The sequence below is a fragment of the Myotis daubentonii genome, chromosome 7 (genome assembly GCF_963259705.1).
Source record: "Myotis daubentonii chromosome 7, mMyoDau2.1, whole genome shotgun sequence".
In the NCBI taxonomy this organism is placed as follows: domain Eukaryota; kingdom Metazoa; phylum Chordata; class Mammalia; order Chiroptera; family Vespertilionidae; genus Myotis; species Myotis daubentonii.
Window position 1 is genome coordinate 36,509,953 of NC_081846.1, and position 19,847 is coordinate 36,529,799.

The following is a 19,847-nucleotide window of genomic DNA, read 5'->3' on the forward strand; positions in this document are numbered from 1 at the left end:
TTGCTGTCACAGGGCCATTTCTGTGGGATGCACAGCATGGGGAGCTGTACCCTCACCCCCAAAACAGGGGCAGGAGGTCTTGGACCCCAGTGAAGGCACGCAGGATACAGGAAGAGGGAGCAGGTGTCATGTGAGGGTGTGGGTTGGTTCCATCTTACAGAATCCAACACTTAAGATTCGTGAAAACCACATAACCAGAGCTTTCTGGACACCTGCTCTTTGACCACACACCTTGTCTGCATGAGGCTAACAACAGCCAGCAGCAGGTGAGGCTGGGAAAGCCACTGGTTGCCCACCTAGTTGACCCTGCTTTGCTGACGTGGACATAACTAACTGTCCATAATTCCCTCTAAGAAGCTGAGTGTTCTTACACTTCTGGTTACAAAATCTGATGGAACAGAAAGACACTTTAGAAAAAATGAGTGCTTTCTCCTTAATACAAAATTCTCGTGACTGTGAACAAGTGGCTGGAAGACATAAAACTACATGTTACAACAAGCTCAGTTCCTGACCCTCAAAGCACTGAATATTCCAACATGAGATATTCAAAAAGGCAGGTTGCCCTGGCCAGTGTGGCTGTTGGTTGAGCGTCACCCCGTACACCGAAAGGTTGCCAGTTTGATTCCCCGTCAGGGCACATGCCCAGATTGTGGATTCAGTCCTCGGTCAGAATATGTGCCAGAGGCAGCCAATTGATGTTTCACTCTCTCTCCCTCTCCCTTCCTAAGAAAATAAAAAATAAAAACATTTTTTAAAATGAAGTTTTATTTCAACCCTGGGTTTCTTTTAAGGGTTGTAAGCATTCCCGGGAACTAAGTCACGTCCTGCTCTGAACCAAAAAGGTGGGGCCGCCGCCTCAGCCCTCAGGGCTTCTGTTTGGAGACTTGGACACTATTTGCTTTCTCTGCCCAGTGCTCTCAGAAAACACCATGAAATGAAAGAGACGTGCTCCCTCAGCAAAATGACAAACTGCCCACGCCACCAGGGGCGGTGCACCAGGTAGTTAGAAGGTGGTACCTGGACCAGGGTCTGCACTGTGTCTGACAAGCTGGCGCACAGCAGACCCTCACATACTGTGAGGAGCTCTCGGTACGCAGCACGGAGCCTGCTCACCACACAGGACATGAGAGCAGCCCAGATAAGTGGATGCTTTTCTCCGTCCTTCCTCCTCCTTAATGGCCCTGGGAGGCATTCAGACCAAGACACGCCCTTGGCTGGCCCGGAGCCTAGCTGCTCTCCCAATCACTGAAGCTGCTTGTTCTTAGTGAAATGCAAAACTTTGGCCATTTAGATCTGAACTCCAACTAACACTGCTGGGAAATTTTATTTTCAATTCTTAAAACCCACAGAGAGAGAGAAAGGGATGGGGGGACGCAGGCACGCTCCATGGTGGGATGCCTGAGGGAACCTTTCTCATGATGTGTGCAACACGGAACCGTGGGCCACGTGGCCACTGAGCATCTGAACTGTGGCCAGTGTCAACTGAGGAACTGAATTAGCTGCATTTAATTCTAATTCATTAAATGTAATGGTCACACGTGGCTAGGAGCCACATTTAACACAGTGGGACTCTATAGAAAAACTCACTGGATAGAATTCACAATGTATAGCTTAACCCCTGAACTAAAATGCCAAACTCTACAATGAGCTGCGAGGCATGTCACCTAGTTTCCTGTTTTAGAGGTGGAGGAGGAAATGGGATTTTCTCCCTCTCCTCTCTTCCACTGACAACGGACTCTCAGAGAACGAAGAGCATGTTATTTTGCTTTTGTTTTATCCTACCGACACTGTGAGCTCGGATCTTCCTTCAGAGGAAGGGCTTATGAGCCCAGGGGTGATGCTCATCACACAAGACTCCCAAACATCTGCTCTATAGTCTATGCTAATTCCTTCCATTTTTTGGTATTCCCTCTTTACTTTTTTTACTTTTCTCTAATTGTTAGAATAAACAGAGTAAATGGTTAAATCTTAGTATGTTTCTGAATTAAAGCAAACCACATCACAGTAAGCGGCGAGCAGAATGGCAAATGAGCGTAGGCACATGCGCGACATGCCCGTGTGCGAGCAGAGTCTAATGGAGACAGTGCCACAGAAGCAGTTTATTTCTCGAGTCTGAAGAAGCCACGTACCAGCCTGCACAACACGGACACAGGTGGGAGAAGAAACCCTTCTAGTGGAGCCTGGCCCCAGCGGACTCCCTTTGCCCCGTGGTCATTACGAATCGCTGCCACATAAAGCCGCAGGCTCCGATGGTCCTGTCCACCCCGACTACACTGCAGGGACGACTGCCACTGCCTCCACGGTGCGATGTTCAGACTGTTTACTTCCCCCCAAATTTTAAAGCTACGAGGAGGCCACGAGAGTGCAGACTGGAAGCTTCTTCTTCACTGCCAATACAGCTCTGGCAGAGGGTGGTCCGTCACTTCAGCCAGATCCATTTGTCGCCCACGTCCGCATTATACCCGGGGCAGTACTTGCGGCCCGGCAGCTGTGGGAGGAAGCAGGCAAGGTCACCATGGGTTTACAAGCAGGCCGGTCCCCCAGCCCACTGCCCTGCGTTCTCCACGCCCTGCTGTGAGTGACGAGCTCCACAGGCACCAGGCACAGCATAGCTCTGCCTGAAAGAGCTTCCGTCCTGGCGGGGGCCTATAAATGCAAACCAACCCAGTGTCGCATCCTGTCAGGAGAGTGACGAGGCCATGGAGGGGACACCTGGGTGAGAACTGGACGGGGGGTGACCCAGCAGACAACAGGGCGACAGCTTGTTCCTTCTTAATGCTCTGCCCAGCACCATGTGAAAACCCACTGATGAAGTCCCAGCTGAGTGATCACTGTCCAGCAGGAAGCACAGTAGAAGCACCGGGCTACAATTAACACAAGGCCGTAGTCAGTGCGGTGGGTAAAGGAGCCAACAGAGGAGCCACGGTGGGAGCCATTAGCTGCCCAGGACCCAGAGCTGCCACTGCAGGAGGGCAGGAGGGGCTATCACGGCAGCAATGATGTTGGAGGACAGATGGCTCAATGCCCGTTCCTCCTAGTGGCAGTTGGGGAGCAGGGGCCCTGTGACACAGTCCACAGAGTCTGGCCTCCCAGGACACAGGCAGGTGGGCCTGGAACAGCAGCTCCCAGGCATTCCCATGGGCAAAGGAGCCGGCATGAGAGCACAGTGACCATGGCTGTGACGGTGGCCAGCTAGGCAGGGCCCGCTCCTTGTGCAGGGAAGGCTCGTACTGGGTGCTGGGGCTACAGGACCAGAAGGGGCAGGAAGACATCAGGGAGCCGCATTTCAGCTCTCTGATTCCAACAAGTACTTTGGCTACCACAGGTGGTCACTGGGCCAGAAGGGCTGCTCCCTGTGGGTCCATGTTACTGACACCTGCATCTGGCTTCCATGGGCCTCAAGGGTTCAGGAAGTCCTGGAGACACAGAGGGGCAGGAACAGTGTGGGAGGAAGGTCAGGTGGTTCCCCAGTGACATAAATAAATAGATGGCACAGCAGGGAGAAAAGAAAGCAGGTCCTCACAGCAGAATGCTAACTAACGATGCAGGACTCACAGAATCAGGAAAAGTGTAATTTGGCAACCATCCTATTCATAATTTAGCCAAGAAAATCAATAAATGGTAGAGTGAACGCTTGAGGAGGAAATGGACATTGACAGTTTCAAAGTATGCCCCTCAAACATTTACTGATTACAAAGAGTGAAGACACAATCTTAGTCAAGGGACCAAAGTCAATACAACCCATGACAGGACGGACAGGAACCAGGTGCCACCTGACAAGATGCAAGCAGTTCTGTGACAGGCCCACAAAAACAAAACGCAGCCTCAATCTGATCATGGGAAGCAGCGAGTGAACAGTCAGGTGGAGGGACACTAAAAAATACCTGTCCTGTGATCTTCAAAAGTGTCAAGGTCTTAAATGTCACGGAAAGCTTGAGGAACTATCAGATTCAAAGAGACTACAGAGACAAGACAATCAGATGCAATCCATTATCCAGGGTGGGCCCTTTTGTTCTAGAGAACATTACTGGGGTGACTGATTACCCTGGAACCAGGTCTGGGATTAGCAGCAGCAACATATGAACACCAATCCCCTAACTGCAGGAGAAGGTCCTTGACCTTAAGAGTCACACATCATGGCAGGGGATACCTGGCCCACCCAAGAGGACCTGACCCTGGGACCTGAGAGCCGGCTTTCCCAAGGAGTGCCCAGGAGATGCTGTGCAGGAGCCACACCTGAGACCTGGGTGCCCAGGAGATGCTGTGCAAGAGCCACACCTAAGACCTGGGTGGCCGGGAGATGCTGTGCAGGAGCCACACCTGAGACCTGGGTGCCCAGGAGATGCTGTGCAGGAGCCACACCTGAGACCTGGGTGCCCAGGAGATGCTGTGCAGGAGCCACACCTGAGACCTGGGTGCTCAGGAGATGCTGTGCAAGAGCCACACCTGAGAAAAGTATTTGAAGCTAACTGGCACCATTTGATCACAAAGGTTCAGAGAAGTTATTTTCCTATTCTTGTTATTTTTGTAAATTTGAAACATTCTAAAATAAAACATCGATAGAATGAAGACATGAAGACCACTGAAAACATAGTGTGAGTCTGTCAGCAGGGACCCTCTGGCCAAGGACCGATCCTAAGGGCAAGCCTGAGCCCAGGGAGGGAAGAGCACCAGCCACATCAAGCAGGGGCTACGTCTCCAGGCTTCAAACATACGGAGAATTCGATGTGACAAAACAGCACAAGTGACAAGAGCTGGGTAAATGGAGTACAAGTCTCCTGAGATCCCAGCACTGTTATGGAATGAGAGAACTACTAACTAGTGCTAGACTTTAATAAATCAAGGATGACTATTCTAATCACTAGGTTAGCCACTAAAAGCCATTTAAAAAGAACGTTAACTAGTAAACAAATAGAGGGGGAAATAGGATCTAAAATTTTCATCCAAAAGAAGACAGGGAAAAAAATACATAAAACATGTAAGAACAATATAAAATATACAGTAAGGTAAGCTATTTATTTATTTTTTAAAAATATTTTTTTTTATTGATTTAGAGAGGAAGGGAGAGGGAGAGAGAGATAGAAACATCAATGATAAGAGAGAATCATTGATCGGCTGCCTCCTGCACATCCCCTACTGGGGATCGAGCCTGCAACCCAGGCATGTGCCCTTGACCAGAATCGAACCTGGGACCCTTCAGTCTGCAGGCTGACATTCTATCCACTGAGCCAAACCAGCCAGGGCTAAGGTAAGCTATTTAAACATAAATGTATCTGTAATTGCATTAAATGTGAACAGATAAATATTCCCAACTTTCAGACTGAACAGAACTAAAAACACAACTGTTTTCAGGTTACAAGGTGCCCACTGGAAATATGAAGATACAAAAAGGTTGAAATTAAAAGATGCAGAAAAACAACTCTACCATGCAAATACTAAGCAAAAGAAGACTACAGATGCTGCCTAAGCATTGAATGAAGTCAACTTTAAGGTAAGAACCAAAGATAGTGAGAAAAAGTTCAGAACCTATAAAACGGTAACTCCACTGAGAATTTATAGCAATTTAAATCTGTCTTCCTCTAATGACACAGCCTCTAAATCTACACAGAGCAGAATTAGACAGACGGAGAAGGGCACATCCACACGGAGGCAGATCTCCACATCTCTGACCACAAGCTGACAGGAGAGAAAAGACCAGTGAGAATGAGGACAGTGTGGAGAACGTGGCGAACAGAATTCACCCCGATGAGACCAACTGAACTGCACACAGTGTGGGAAGGAGACCCTCTCCCTGAGGACCAGGGAACGTTACCAAAATTAACCAAATGCAGAGCCGAAGGTCAGCCTCAATCACACTGCAAGGGCTGAAATTGTAACAAGTGTGCTCTGACTAGAGTGGAATTAAGCCAGAAAATCAGTAACAGAAAGATAATTAGAAAGATCCCCACTGCTTTTAAGTTATCCAGAATAATTCAAATTAGCATACTGGTCAAAAAGGAAATGAGGTTATAATGAGAAAATACTTTAAATTGAATGATTATGCAACGATGACATTATGAAATCTAGCTAAGCTAAGTTTGGAGGACAATGTGTCCAGCTTCAAATGCATATATCGAACAGTAAGACAAGCCAGAAATCAACGACCCACCTTTTGCCTTAAGAAGTTAGAAAAGGATTTTCCCCCTAAAACCTTCCTGGAAACCCCAGCCCAGTCTTCAAATTTCTGTACTACACCAACTGTTCCCAACCCTCTCCTGGAAAGCCTCCCCCACACCCCGCCAAAAAAAAAAAGAAAAAAAAAGTTAGAAAAGTAGTAAATGAAAGAGGAAAAAGCAGTGATCGGTGAATTGGATGTACAGCAGATAACACCAAGCAAGAAGCTGGCTCCCTGGGCAACAGGCTCCCTCCAAGGGGGAGGGAGAGCAGGGCAGTGGCTATTCGCAGGTGTGACCAAGTTAAAAACATAAAAAAAGACAACTTCATGCCAAGAAATCAGAAAATTTAAACAAAATGGGGGCAAATGCCTCAAAAAATACAACTTGAACATTATTCTGTCTATTAAAGAAAATAAATTAATAATTTAAAATATTCCAACAGAGCCCACTAGTGAATCTTTGCAAACACGGCAGGAAGAAGCAACTCCCATCTTACACAACTTTCCAGAGAACAAAAGTGACAGCTTAGTGTCTGATGCCAGCAGGATAATGATAGTAAATCTGACAAGGATACTGTGAGAAAGGAAAATTACCATCCAGCCTCTCAGGAACATAGATGCAAAACCCTACATTAAATGTGTGCATTAGATCCAGCTATACACGAAGAGGGAGATGTGCCCACAGGTGGGATCTACCCAGGATTCAGGGTGTGGCCTTACATGGAAAATCAGTCACTATAACTGACCATATTTACAGAAAGAGGAGAAAGATCATCCAGGGCAGTCAAAAGGTGGTAAACTCAGTACCAGACCTGAAGATAGTCTTTGGAAAGTAGTATTAAGATGGAACTGCCTCACTGAGAAAGAGTATATAAAACTAACTTACAGCGAACATGACACTGGTTGGTGGGCCATGAGATCAGAAACAAGACAGGACAGCACTGTGACAACCTCCACTCAGTATGAACTAGACATCTATCCAGGGTAGTCAGGCAAGAAAAGTAAAAGGGGGGGATAAGATTAGAGAGATAAAACTGTTATTTGCTGGCTTGTATTTTTTTTTGCTTTTTATATCATGGGACTTTTGAATGTTCATGTTCCATACAGAGTTAACATTTGAAACATCCTGTGTTTGCCACAGTTGTCAGATGATGGCTCGGCTGCTGGTTCACTGGAACTTTCCTGACTATGAGCAGCGCCGTTACAACTATGTGCAGGGTCACCTAGAAATGTCACACATAAAGGGCACCATCTATATAATCGGCTCTTGTTCAGCTCTTCAGTCTGTTGCATCTCTTGGGAGCAGACCCACACGATTACCACGACAGACCGAGTCTCCCCTGCTCTGGATACCAGGCCTACTTTCCCAGGGGTAATCAGGCTCACTCTTTCTTGCTAAACAGAGAGAAATAAATACAATCTATACTTTATAAATAGGCACATATTAACAGAAGAAATGAAAACTCCTGGAGGCATGAGCTGTTCCCAGTTATAATCAATGAAATACACACACTGAAACATAAGCTCCGTGAAGACATGACTAATCTGGTTCGCTGGGTCTCCTCAACTTCTCGACCTTAGGCTTTCCACTCCCTCTGTGCTTACTGAGATCACCGGCACCGTGACTTCAAATGTCAACCACATGCTGACGTCTTCTAAATTCAGTTACAACCCTCACTTACTGCCAGACTCCAAACCCATTAGACCTGTTACTCAACATCTCCTCATGGGGATACTAAGTGTCTTGAACGTACCATGTCCAACAGTGAATTCTTGATTTTTCCCTGAAGCCTGTACCTCTGTGTTGTCCAGTATCAGCCAATTCCCACCCCAGAGTTCCAGTTTCTGAGCCCTAATGCAGCAGTCAGCTCACTTCTCTCTCCCACTTTCCAACACCAAATCTCAACAGATCCTGGAGGTTCTACCCACAATATGACTTTTCCAAAGTTGTATGATGACGCTGCCCTCTGACATGTACTCTGCAAACTGCCTTCTGGTGCTCCCCCTGCTTTGCCTACACCTTTGGCCAATCTGCTTCAAGTTAGAGGCAGAATATCCCCAAGACATAGTGTGTCACATACGTCCTCCTTCTTGCCATGTCCTACCCAGGTAAGCCATCTCTTCCTTACTACCTGTCCCCTCCCTCCCTCTGCTCCAGCACAGTCCTCCTTCCTGTGTCTTGATTGTGCAGGAAAAGCCTTCCCTCATCTGGGGCTCCCCTCTCAGTGCCCCAGCCACTCCCGCCTCCTGCATCTCTGCCCACACTCCTTCTTGTGAGGCCTTCCTGGACCACAACCAAGATCTTTAAGTTCAGCTCCCCTCGCAGGGGCTCTGTCCTAACCTCTGCTGGGAATTTAATTTTTGTCCACAGCACTGGTCACCACTGTTCAACCAATTCTGTTTTACTTTTTGTTTTGTTTCCTTCCACTGTGATGTAAGCTCTTTAAGGGCCAAGATCTTGCCCATCGTAGGCACTGCTGCCCGTGTCTAGGACAGTCTGACACTAGCACACACTCACTAAGCATGCAGTGGAACAAGTAACTGAGCTAATGAACAAATGGCACCAATGCGTGACAGAACAAGACGGAGAGCCTGGCGCCACAGAGCCTGACATGAGGAGAGTGTGGCTGCTGACATCATCCAAGGCCACCTCCCCACTGGGGCCAAGGCTCCATACCCGTGTGCCACTGCCTTTTATTTTATTTTAAAAGGACACTTCACACCAGTAATACAAGTAGAAAGCCAGTACCCTCATCATGAACAATAGAGCATGAAAAAAACGTATAAAAATGAAGCCAAGTTACTAATTCCACATACATATCAATGACTACAAAATTCCTGAGCTTGCCTTGTTTCTTTGTATAAAAGTGAGACTATCAGAAGTGAGCCAGATGCTAAAGATGTAATCAGAATAACTATTTAATTTAAAGGGCAAAACTTTCTCACTAGTAATTTATGTATGTTTTTAAATCCTCTCTCCACCCAGCACATTAAGTCCCCAAGCCCCACTGGTCTGGACTAACAGACAGCACTGAGCGACCATGGATGCCCTCCGGGCTGTGATGACAGCAGACTCTGCAGGAGCCAGATGAGCACGTTACAGGATCTGAACTCGGTCTGAGTCCGGGAAGGGCTGTGTGGTCAGCTACCTCTGCATATTATGAAGAGGGGCTATAGGGTCAGGCTGGGCACAGAGGACGCCAGGCAGGAAGCTGTGGGACAAACTGAGGTAAGATCATAGAGGCTGCACAGAGGCGTAGCTGTGACGCCAGAAGAAAATGAAGCCATTTGTAAGATGGACTCCACAGGACCTGGTGAGCCATTAAACGCAGAGTGAGTGGAACATCACCAAGCAGGTTTCCTGGCCTTTGCAAGTGGCAGAGGTGGCACAGCTAAGCCTTGCCACAACCAAACTGTGGACCTGCACAGTTCCACTAAAACAGACGCAGACTGCAAGTACTCACACCCAGAGGCCAGCATGAAACACCCACTGAGGTAACTCAGAGTTTCCTAAAATTTCTACACTGAATAAAATCACTTTCAAAACAACTAGAAGAACTTACTTAAAAGAAAATGCCAAGGACCTCAAGTAAGAAAGGAAGCAGTGAGACAGACTGCGACACCCAATCACTTCAAGCATTTTGCAAGCCTCAAATCTGAGAATTACAGTTGTACGAAAGTATTTAACTTTCAATTTACCCAAATGCTGCCTGCTTAGCTTGTCTAATTTAAATACAATCATTTCACACGTTTGCCATTAATAACCCCAACCACAGCTGATGGAGAAATGGCTCATGTCCCGACTATTCCACTGGCACCAGCATTCCAGGGAAGACTCTCTCTCCATTCACCCACTGGGTTCCAAACCAGAACCGATGCATGTTCTCCAAGTTCATGGAATCTTGCCTGAAATGACTCCACAAACCATTGTGAAAATAATTCACTAAAGAGGTATGGAAATCAGATAAGACCAATAAAGCAGGTGACCCTCCTGACCTCTGCCCTCATTGCTGTCCAACTGGCCACCCCTCCACTATTTATGAGCCATGAAGAGCAGAAGTTAAAGCTGATAATAATGACATGGAGATAAAGCTAAGGAACCCAGAACATTTTTACACCAAGATAACATGCTGATGAGGAATGTCGCTAGCACACACGCTGCCCAGAACATCTTCCTCTTCATGGCCTGGCCGTCTGATGGCCATGTCAGCTTTAAGACCAGGATAAAGGGAGAAAAGGAGAATCATTTCAACGAAACGAAAGCTCTTTCACTGAAAAGAAACAATGACCAGAACCATTTTTCAGAGAAGCAATGTTGTCCCCAGTTGTTTGAGACCCACAGCAGGTCAGCTCTCTGGCTTCAAAGGTCTCACCTCTGAGAATTCACGGAAGACTCGGTCACTCTGGTGCGCTCCAATCGTGATTTCTGGGAGATAGATTGGAATGGTTGTGTAATTCAGCACCTTCAACTTATCCTGAACCCTAGGAAATAAGACAAACATGGGTCACGCTAAACCACCAACATAAATAATGAAATAAGCTGTAAGGCTGGTTTTTAAACACCTCCATATTAAAACATTAATACATTCAAATAAATGCCATTTATTCCCAAGCAGTCATCTTGAAGCACAACTTTCACCTCAAAGACCATCTGCTCTTTGTGGCGCTGCTATTGGAATGACTTTCACAGGCTGAGTGGAGTCTTTCAAAAGCCTCAGTGCCCGGATGACTACCTTTGGGAATGGATACAAAATGGAAACATAAAAAAAGAGCCACAGTGCGCTTTATTTTTTTTAAATATTTTTCTTTATTGATTTCAGAGAGGAAGGGAGAGGGAGAGAGATAGAAACATCAATGATGAGAGAGAATCATTGATTGTCTGCCACCTGCACACCCCCTACTGGGGAGCAAGCCCACAACCCAGGCATGTGCCGTTGGCCAGAATCGAACCTGGGACCCTTCAGTCCACAGTGTGCTTTAAATATAGGCATAGCAGGAATAAAAAGGAACAACAAACACCATATATTTCAATGTCATGTACATAATGACCTCATTAAAAACTTGCAAAATGAATGAGTCTTGAGGAAAGAGACTTGAGTCAGGTGGGTCCGCCAGGTTGCCAGCACAGCATCGTGCCTGCCACTCCCCCAAAGGCCGACACCATCTGCAGGGTCTGCAGGATCACGGCTCTGGGACTCAGGGCGTGGGGAATGGGATGAGTTTCCACACAGGATGGGCTGTTGTGCCAGTGCTTATAACAGGTCTAGCTCTCTGCCTTTCTTGGCACCGATAAATACAAATCATAGGGTCCTCTCCTTGTTTCTCCATTTTGTTTTGCTGGATGCTAAAATATTTATACTTCTGTAATTTGCTTAAATTAAATTTAGTCTGAATATAAACACTATACTTGAAGATGAAAAGCATTTTTGGGGCTTTTAGAAAGAAACATTAAAATAAAGTCTCCTTTCTTAAGGGCTCAAAACAAAGAAAATAATTATTTTAAATGGCCACTTTCCCATTAAGGAGTTATAATGGCAGATGTTTCTGCTTGTAATGGCCCAAATGGAAGTTTTTTAAATGTCTCTGGCTCTCAGCCACTTGTTGAGAGCAAGTCCAGACCTACCAGGCAAACCCAAGCCTGTCCCCACACCACGGGCAGGCCCCACTGCGTTTGGAATAGCCCAATCTGAATCAGGGCTCAGTGATCCTCTGTCCCTCTCCCACAGAGGGACACAGAGCACCAGAACTCATGGTAGGTGTGTGGACAGCAGGTAAAGGCATACCCAGGTGTCACAGTAAAAGTCACATCACTGACTAAATAATCCCCCAACCAGACATCACTCCAGAAATTCTGCCAGGATAACTGACTGCTTGCCTAGGATCCTGATGTGGACTTCACCTACCATGCACGTGGCTGTAGTGCACACAACTCAGACCAGAATTTTTCTCTTCTAACAGTAATTGGTTTTAGAATATATTTCATAAGCATGTATCAATAATGCATAAATACACATCTTTTTATTTTTAACACAAATAGAATTATTTCATTCTTATTATACAAGGACAATTTTTAAAGTGATCTCACAATAAACATTTTCAAGTAAAAATGAAGTTCGTATGTTTAAATGTTAACAAATATCAAGGTACATAAGATCTGGTTTTCTCTACAGCTTGAAAATCCTAAAAAAATTGTGGAAAATTTGAAAGGCCTTACTGGCGTGGCCTGGGAACTTGAGAGGAATACACAGAACAACAGCGCCATCTATGTTTGACTTGGCAGAACTATATTTTCACATAACCTCCCCAAAAGGATGGATCTGGACAAAATGCTTCAAACTGTTTTTGAAGATTACAAAATTATCTGTGACTGTTCAGACTTCTTTAAACTGGCTATACTGCTCCTCCAGTGCCTCACTATGAGCCTGAATTGTGACCTCAGAAGAGCCTGTGTACCTATCACCAGTAAAGCCACATCTTTATCTCTAATCATCTAGACAGATTGAAGATAAGGAATGAGGACAACAGGAAGCCATAATTTTATGACCCAGGAAGCAAAAGCAATGAAACAAAACATTCTGTTCACAGAACACTCAATCTGATTAAGGAGAACTCAAACTGGCTGAGAGTAATATAGCCTCTTAACATCATGACCCAAAGTACATTTAAATGAGATTAAATGTACTCAAGTTTGGTTTATAATATGAGGTGCTAGACCACATATTTTAAAACAAAATGTGAGGCAGGAAAAGACAAAACAACAACAACAGTAAATTATGTTTTGTGACTTAACTGTCCCCCAATTAACAGAATGTCTATAGTTCCTCCTAAAACATGTCCAAAGCATCTTTTTAGTCTTTCCTGAAGTGTAAAGGTCTGTGTGAAGCACTACATTTCTGATCCCACACTCACAACTCAGTTCTACAGCACTGGACATGCACATCAGAAAGATGATCTCCAGGAGCCACGGAACACAGGACTCAAAGAGGGAGGGCTTTGGGGGAGCAGCAGGAAGGCAGAGGCCCGGCTGCTAACCAGTCAGCACAGGAGTGAAGCCGACAGCGCGGGCACCAGTCAGGTATGGATCACAGCGATGAGATCAGAGCGCTCTCAAGGTTGAAAACCAGTTACCATTCAGCATCAGCACACACAAACATAATTACACACTGACACACGTAACTGAGACGGTACAACATTGCTCTTAACTAGTAATTTGGTCAAGTTCTGGATAAATGAGTATAACTAGTAAATGGCATGTTTACAGTAACTATCTCAGAAAATTGATCATAATTTTCACTTGAGTCCCCCAAATTAAGAAGTAGTACTGGAAAACAAACACCATTACGACTATACACTGTTATGAAATATCTTTGGGGAAAGGGCAGAGGAGCGCAAACTGGGAGAAGGATAGGACAAGAGCGTTTGCAATAAATGAATTGAAACAATTGAATGTTGTAATTGTGAGCTTTGCAGGAATTATAGGATCTTTCTCTATGCTCTAATAACCACACAACTAAATAACTACTAAAATTATGATTATAAGACAGGAATTTTGGACACAGTCTAGAATGATTCCAGATTGTGTTCAGAAAATGACACTGTATTACCAATGGAAGGACTCAAAAAGTGATTGCACATGGCCCAGTCTCCACAGAATGTCAGGAGAGTCACCTCCTATTTGATATTTCACATATTTTGCCCAACAGAAGCTGGTATTAACAAGAATCATATATAAATCCATATACAATAATAGCCTAGAAAAGTTGAGGGGAGGTTTCCAGGAAAAACAAAGGTGACTATAGTCTTATAAGATCACTCAGATTTTCACATATTTCCTGGGCAGGTGGGGGAGGGAGACTTGTGGGGCACTCTGATGGGCAGACCAGAGGGTTAGGACTGTGAACTGTCCTAGAAATGAGACTTGGCCCCCTGACTAAACACAGCTCTGCCACTGCAGGACCCAGGGTGAGGAGAAAAGTGTCCCTGTGACATTCTGATGAAAACTGACCTGATAGGCGTGTGCACAGGGGATGTGTGGGATGAAGGAGTAACTGACCGGAGGACTGCAGGTGGCGAGTGAGGGGATGAAACCCCAACAGCAGCAGAAGTAATGAAAGAGGATGTCAGGGAAAGAAATCACTGGAGACAAACACACAACTTTAGGGTGGGATTCCAGGAAAGGAACGGGGCCAGGAGATGAAAGCAGGGTTCAGGAAAGTGACAGCTGAACTAGGAGGCGACATTCAACAAGCCTGAGCTGATGAGAGCCTCGAGGGGGGGTAAGATGATCATGCACAAGACCACAGGGAGGTGCCAAGAGCCAGACACCACACCCTCCAGACCACTGTCACAGGACCATGCCCATCGGAGCTCTGAGACCTGTTTCCCTACCTGTGAAATGAGGAGAGCCCCCACCTGGCAAGAGTGCTGTGGAATCAAAAGTTTCTGAAACACCTTCCAGATACAATGTTGACACGAAGGGTGATTATGATTAAGGCTGAGATCTCAAGACATCAGACCTAGAGCTGGAACACTATGCAGCAGTTAAAGAAAAGATGTAGATTTTTAAAGCAAGATTCAGAATAATACTGTATAAAATATCATTTAGGGACATTTACAAAAACATCTAGACAAAACAATATAATCATCTAGACCAGTGGTCGGCAAACTCATTAGTCAACAGAGCCAAATATCAACAGTACAACGATTCAAATTTCTTTTGAGAGCCAAAATTTTTAAGCTTAAACTATATAGGTAGGTACATTGTTATTAATTTAATTAGGGTACTCCTAAGCTGGCCTTTGCTAAAAACGTCCTCAGTCTTGATTGAGATACGTTCGCTGAGGTCGACCCCTTCCAACTCTCCCATCCACACTCACCTTATATACTTGTTTCAGATAGACGAGTGTGGATGGGAGAGTTGGAAGGGGTCGGCCTCAGCGAACGTACCTCAAAACGATGTACCTCCCCCGCGCTGCGTATCCCGCGCCCGCCTGCTCCACATCTTCCGTCGCCCGACTGACCGACACCCCCCACTTCTTCTAACGCCACTTCTTCAAAATAGACTCGCCCAGGCTGAAAACCGACTTCTGCTCATGGGCCATGAAGTTTCAATCGCACTGTACATGGGCGCCCGCACATGTTATTTTGTGGAAGAGCCACACTCAAGGGGCATGTGGCTCGCGAGCCGCGGTTTGCCGACCACTGATTTAGACAAAAGAGAAAGCTGACCACAGAGCTTTAGAAAACCAAGAGGATTTCCAGTTTCAGCTGAGAAGTAAAGTGCCTGAAAGCCACCATTCTTGCCCTGCAAGTCGTCGACAAGAAACCCACTTTAAATACAAAGACTCAGTTGGAAGTGAAGAGATGGAGGAGGACAGACCCTACCTACACAAATCAGAGGCTGGAATAGTTGTATCAATTTCAGACAAAGCAGACTTCAGAACTAGAAAAATTACCCAGGATAAAGAGGGGCATTATGTAATGATAAGTGAGCTCATTCTTCAAGAAGAAATAACAACCCTGAACACCCATGCACCTAACAACATGGCATCAAAATGCATGAGGCAAAAATGAACAAAACTCAAGAGAAAAAGACAAGCCCGATATGCTAGCTGAAGACCAAAATGCTTCTCCCTGTGTCTGACAGACCCAGCAGAGCAGACAGGAGCAGTGAGGAAACAGGGGACCGGAACACCCGTCCATCAGCCCACCTCACATTTATAAAACATTCCATTCAGTAACAGCAGAATCCACCTTCTCATGTTCAACTGAAACATCAATCAAGATAAAAAAAACTCTCCTGATCACACAGAACATCTCACCCAATACAACAGAGTAGAAATCATACAAAACAAGTTCTCAGATCACAGTGCAATTAAACTAGAGAAATTTATAGCACTAAAGGCATCTATTAGAAGAAGACTTGAAATCAATTTCTAAGCTTCTACCTTAGGAAACTAAAGTGAGAAGGGCAACTGAAGCCTAAAGGAAGCAGATTAAAGAAAAAGAATAAAAACTCTAGAGTATCAATGACATTGAAAACAGAAAAATAATCAAGAACATCAACAAAAAAGCTGATTCTTTATAAAGATCAATAAATATGACAAAATTTATAAAGGACTAATAAATAGCCAATAAAAATACAAATTATTTGAAGTTCAGGGTTTGTAAAATGCAAAATAAAGCAAATAATTTTCTCTGGTATCAAAATCACAAGATTTTGTTTGCTTTTTATTTTAACTACTAGAATCCCAGTGCATGAATTCACGCACAGGTGGGGTCCAGCTGCCTGGCCCGGATTGGGGTGGATTGGGGTGGATTGGGGCTGGGCCTGTTGGGAGGAGGAGACGCAAGAGGATGGCTGGCAGCCTGCCCCAATCGGGGCCCAATCAGGGCCCGGCCAGCGGGGGGGGGGGGGGGGGGGGGGGGGGGCGGCTGCGGGCGATTGGCTGCCGGGCCCCGCCCCTGATTGGGGTGGGGGTGGGGCCAATCGGGGTGGGGCCGATGGGGGGCAGAGCTGGCTGGGGGAGGGGCCTCAGGCTGACTGGAGTGGTGGGGGCTGACTGGGGGTGTGGCCGGCTGGGGGTGGGGCCGTGGGTGGTTGGATGGATGGCCCTGCCCCTGATCGGGGTGGGAGGGCCCATCATGGGCGGGGATATCCAGGGGGAGGGGCCACAGGCGGTTGGCCAGCTGGCCCCGCCCACTATTGGGGTAAGGGGGGGCAATTGGGGGTGGGGTCAGCCAGGGGAAGGGGCTGCGGGCTGATCAGGGTGGTGGGGGCCCATTGGGGGCGGGGCTTGCTGGGGGGGGAGGGGCAATGGGAGGTTGGCCAGTGGGCCCCACCCTCATCTGCCAGTTTGCTGGCCGCAGTGGGCATCATAGCAACCAGTGGGAGTCATAGTGACCAGTAGTTCCAGTGTTACAGCATTCAGGTCCTGGCTTTTTATATATATATATAGATACTGTCTTCATAGGGACTTTCAGAAGATAGGTACAAGCTTGCAAACTGGTACACATTTTCTGGAGAATAATTTTAGAATATATCAGGAGTTGTAAAATGCATTCATACAATCTGGCCAGTAACTACACTTTTATATCTTAAGCGAGTAACTTGTACAATATGCTCATTACTGTACTATGGATATGAAGAAATTGAAATGACTGGAAAGATCAATATTTAAGAGATGGTGTATCTCAGGGCTGACAAACTCTCTCAGTAAAGGACCAGACAGTAAGTATTTTAGGCTTTGAGGCCTATATATGGTTGCTGTCATGTATACCTTTCTCCTTACAATCCTTTAAAAGTTTGAGGACCACTCTGTGCAGCTGAGTGCTGGATTTGGCTCCCAAGCTGTGGTTTGTCACCCCTGATTTCTATCTCAACCAACAGATTCAACAGCAGACATGAAGGGCCATGAAAAATCAAAATTCTAAATATTTAATAAACTAGGGACATGCTCATGATACTAAAAATAGAATACAAAGATATATGCAAGATAATTTTTATTTAGAAATATATAAGCACACACATTTTAAAAAAAAGATTGCAAGAACCAGCCTTAAACTGTTAGCACTGGCTTCTGTGGTGGCAGAATCATAGGCGATTTCATTGTAATATGGGCTTTAGTTTCCCAGCTTTCCATTATGAGTGGATATGACTTCGACCTCTGATTCCTCGATCTGCCTTCTTTTCAGTGTCCCTCGCCCTCCTTACCAGGTTAAACCGCGCACTCCTTCACTCTCCTCTGCTCCAGCCACACTGGCTGGGCTGCTGGGCACACTCTCCCACCACGCTCCTGCCCAGGCCCTGTCCGTGACCTGGCCTCCCTGTCCCATGCTCACTCCCAAATAGCACAGGCCCACTCCCTGCGTCACTCAGGCCTCTTCAGAAAACAGGCCTTTCTCGCACCACCCCAACAGCGTTTTCAGTCACTTGCTGTCCCGTTACCCAGGGTTGCCTTCCTTCAGCCTTCAGCACCGACACAGTTCTATTGATGTGGGTACTCTATCTCCCCAACAAAACATACATTTGATGGCATGAGGTGTTTTACTTGATACTAAGTCCTTAACATCTGAAACAGTGCCTGGCACGTGGTGAAAGTAAAGTAGCTGCTGAATTAATAACACAATCAATTCAATATAAGACCACCATTTAGAAAGAAAGAGGAAATCTGCCTCAGTACAGGTTGGCCTGTTAACACCTAACTTGAAACATAATTCCTTCACAAATCCGTGTCTGCAGCAGGCAACATATCCAACTCAAACACCAGCCCTCCCCGTTCCAGCCGTTCTCAATGTCCCCATACTCACAGCATCCGCAGATGGTAGAAGGAAGTGTCACTCTGGTCGAGCCACGGCCCCTTGTCAAACTTGAGGTATTCGATGTCCTCCACCACCTGGAGAGTGGGAATTCCAATTTTAATGGAAAGTCTCATTTTAAATGACACGACATTTTAATACACCATAAACTACAAATATCTGGCAGGAAGAATCACACTATAAAAGTGAAAAAGGAAGTCCAAACAGATGGCCTTCAGTGAAGCGGGGGAATGAGTGATGACCCCTCAATGTGGGCGTCTTGCCCAGCTAACACAGGAGACATTACCTGTCAGTCTGGGAGAAAAGAGGCAGGTAAGAGGCAGACTAGGGAGGAGACCTGAGTTTGTGACAGACACTCATTTCCTCCCAAGCAACTTCATTCCAGGAACAACAGAATAATAAGAAAGTAAATGTGTTTCTTTGGGAAGTTCCATGACCCATGTTCTCAGCCCAAAGCCTGCGGCCAGGACAGCCTAGCCTCCCAGAGGAGCACCTTTAGGATGCACTCTCTCCCGAAACACACCCAACTGGGAGAAGTCATCTAAGTTTCAAGAATTTGGATGTATTCAATAAGAACTCAAATAATGACAGTCTTAGAGCTAAAATGCATCACTCTTCTCAAACACATGCCATCTATTCTCTCAAAGATTTCACAATAACCTAAAACAAGTCAGCACTACAAACACAGAAGGCTGGAAGGAATGAAATGTGGCTGAATCAGTGGAAGAGCAAAATAAATCAAACCTAAAAGGAACTCTGAAGCCGGCCCAGAGCCAGCTGAACGCAGGCCTCCCATAGGAGAGCCCTGCTCTCTCTCCTCCAAGCCAGGAGGCAGCTCAGGGTGTTTCATAGGGAAGCAGGCAGCTCTGTGATCCTTCTGCTATGTCACCACCTGCAGCTCAACCCCAGATCACAAAATGTTTTGTTTTTTTTCTAAAATTCTTATTTTTTTAAGTAATTTATGCTTTTTTATTTTTTTATGTTCTTATTGATTTTTTTAGAGAGAGAGGAAGGGAGAGGGTTAGAGAGACAGAAACATTAATAATGAGAAACATCATCAATCGGCTGCCTCCTGCACACCCCTACCAGGGATCAAGCCCACAACCTAGGCATGTGCCCTGACCAGAAATTGAACTGGTGACTTCTTGGTTCCTGAGCCACACTGGCTGGGCTGTGCTTAATATATAAGATGTGAGATAGCACTTTTCTTTTTTAGCAAATGAATGAATGGTCAACTGCCTCAATACCTTTCAAGAAATAAGCTGTTTTCCTCTACTTCCTTATTAGCCTTTAAAATACTGTCTTTACCAAATCAAGTCTCACACATGTGCAGGTGCGCGCACACACACACACACACACACACACACACACACAA

The 19,847-nt window shown here is 45.8% G+C and overlaps 1 protein-coding gene across 2 annotated transcripts in view; it reads right to left on the reverse strand.

Moving 5' to 3' along the window:
• Window positions 1-2,079: 2,079 nt before the first annotated feature.
• Window positions 2,080-19,847, reverse strand: part of NDUFA10 (NADH:ubiquinone oxidoreductase subunit A10) — a 29,405-nt gene continuing 11,637 nt past the window's right edge. Inside the window, exons 8-10 of one of the 2 annotated variants that reach the window (XM_059703773.1) lie at window positions 18,464-18,549; window positions 10,528-10,636; window positions 2,080-2,488 (exon numbers count right to left, since the gene is read on the reverse strand). In XM_059703773.1, the coding sequence (XP_059559756.1) occupies window positions 2,420-2,488; window positions 10,528-10,636; window positions 18,464-18,549 (264 nt within the window). In that variant the 3' untranslated portion in view covers window positions 2,080-2,419. Of the gene's footprint in view, window positions 2,489-10,527; window positions 10,637-17,039; window positions 17,174-18,463; window positions 18,550-19,847 lie in introns of those variants that run through there. The other variant, XM_059703774.1, reaches the window with a different exon arrangement.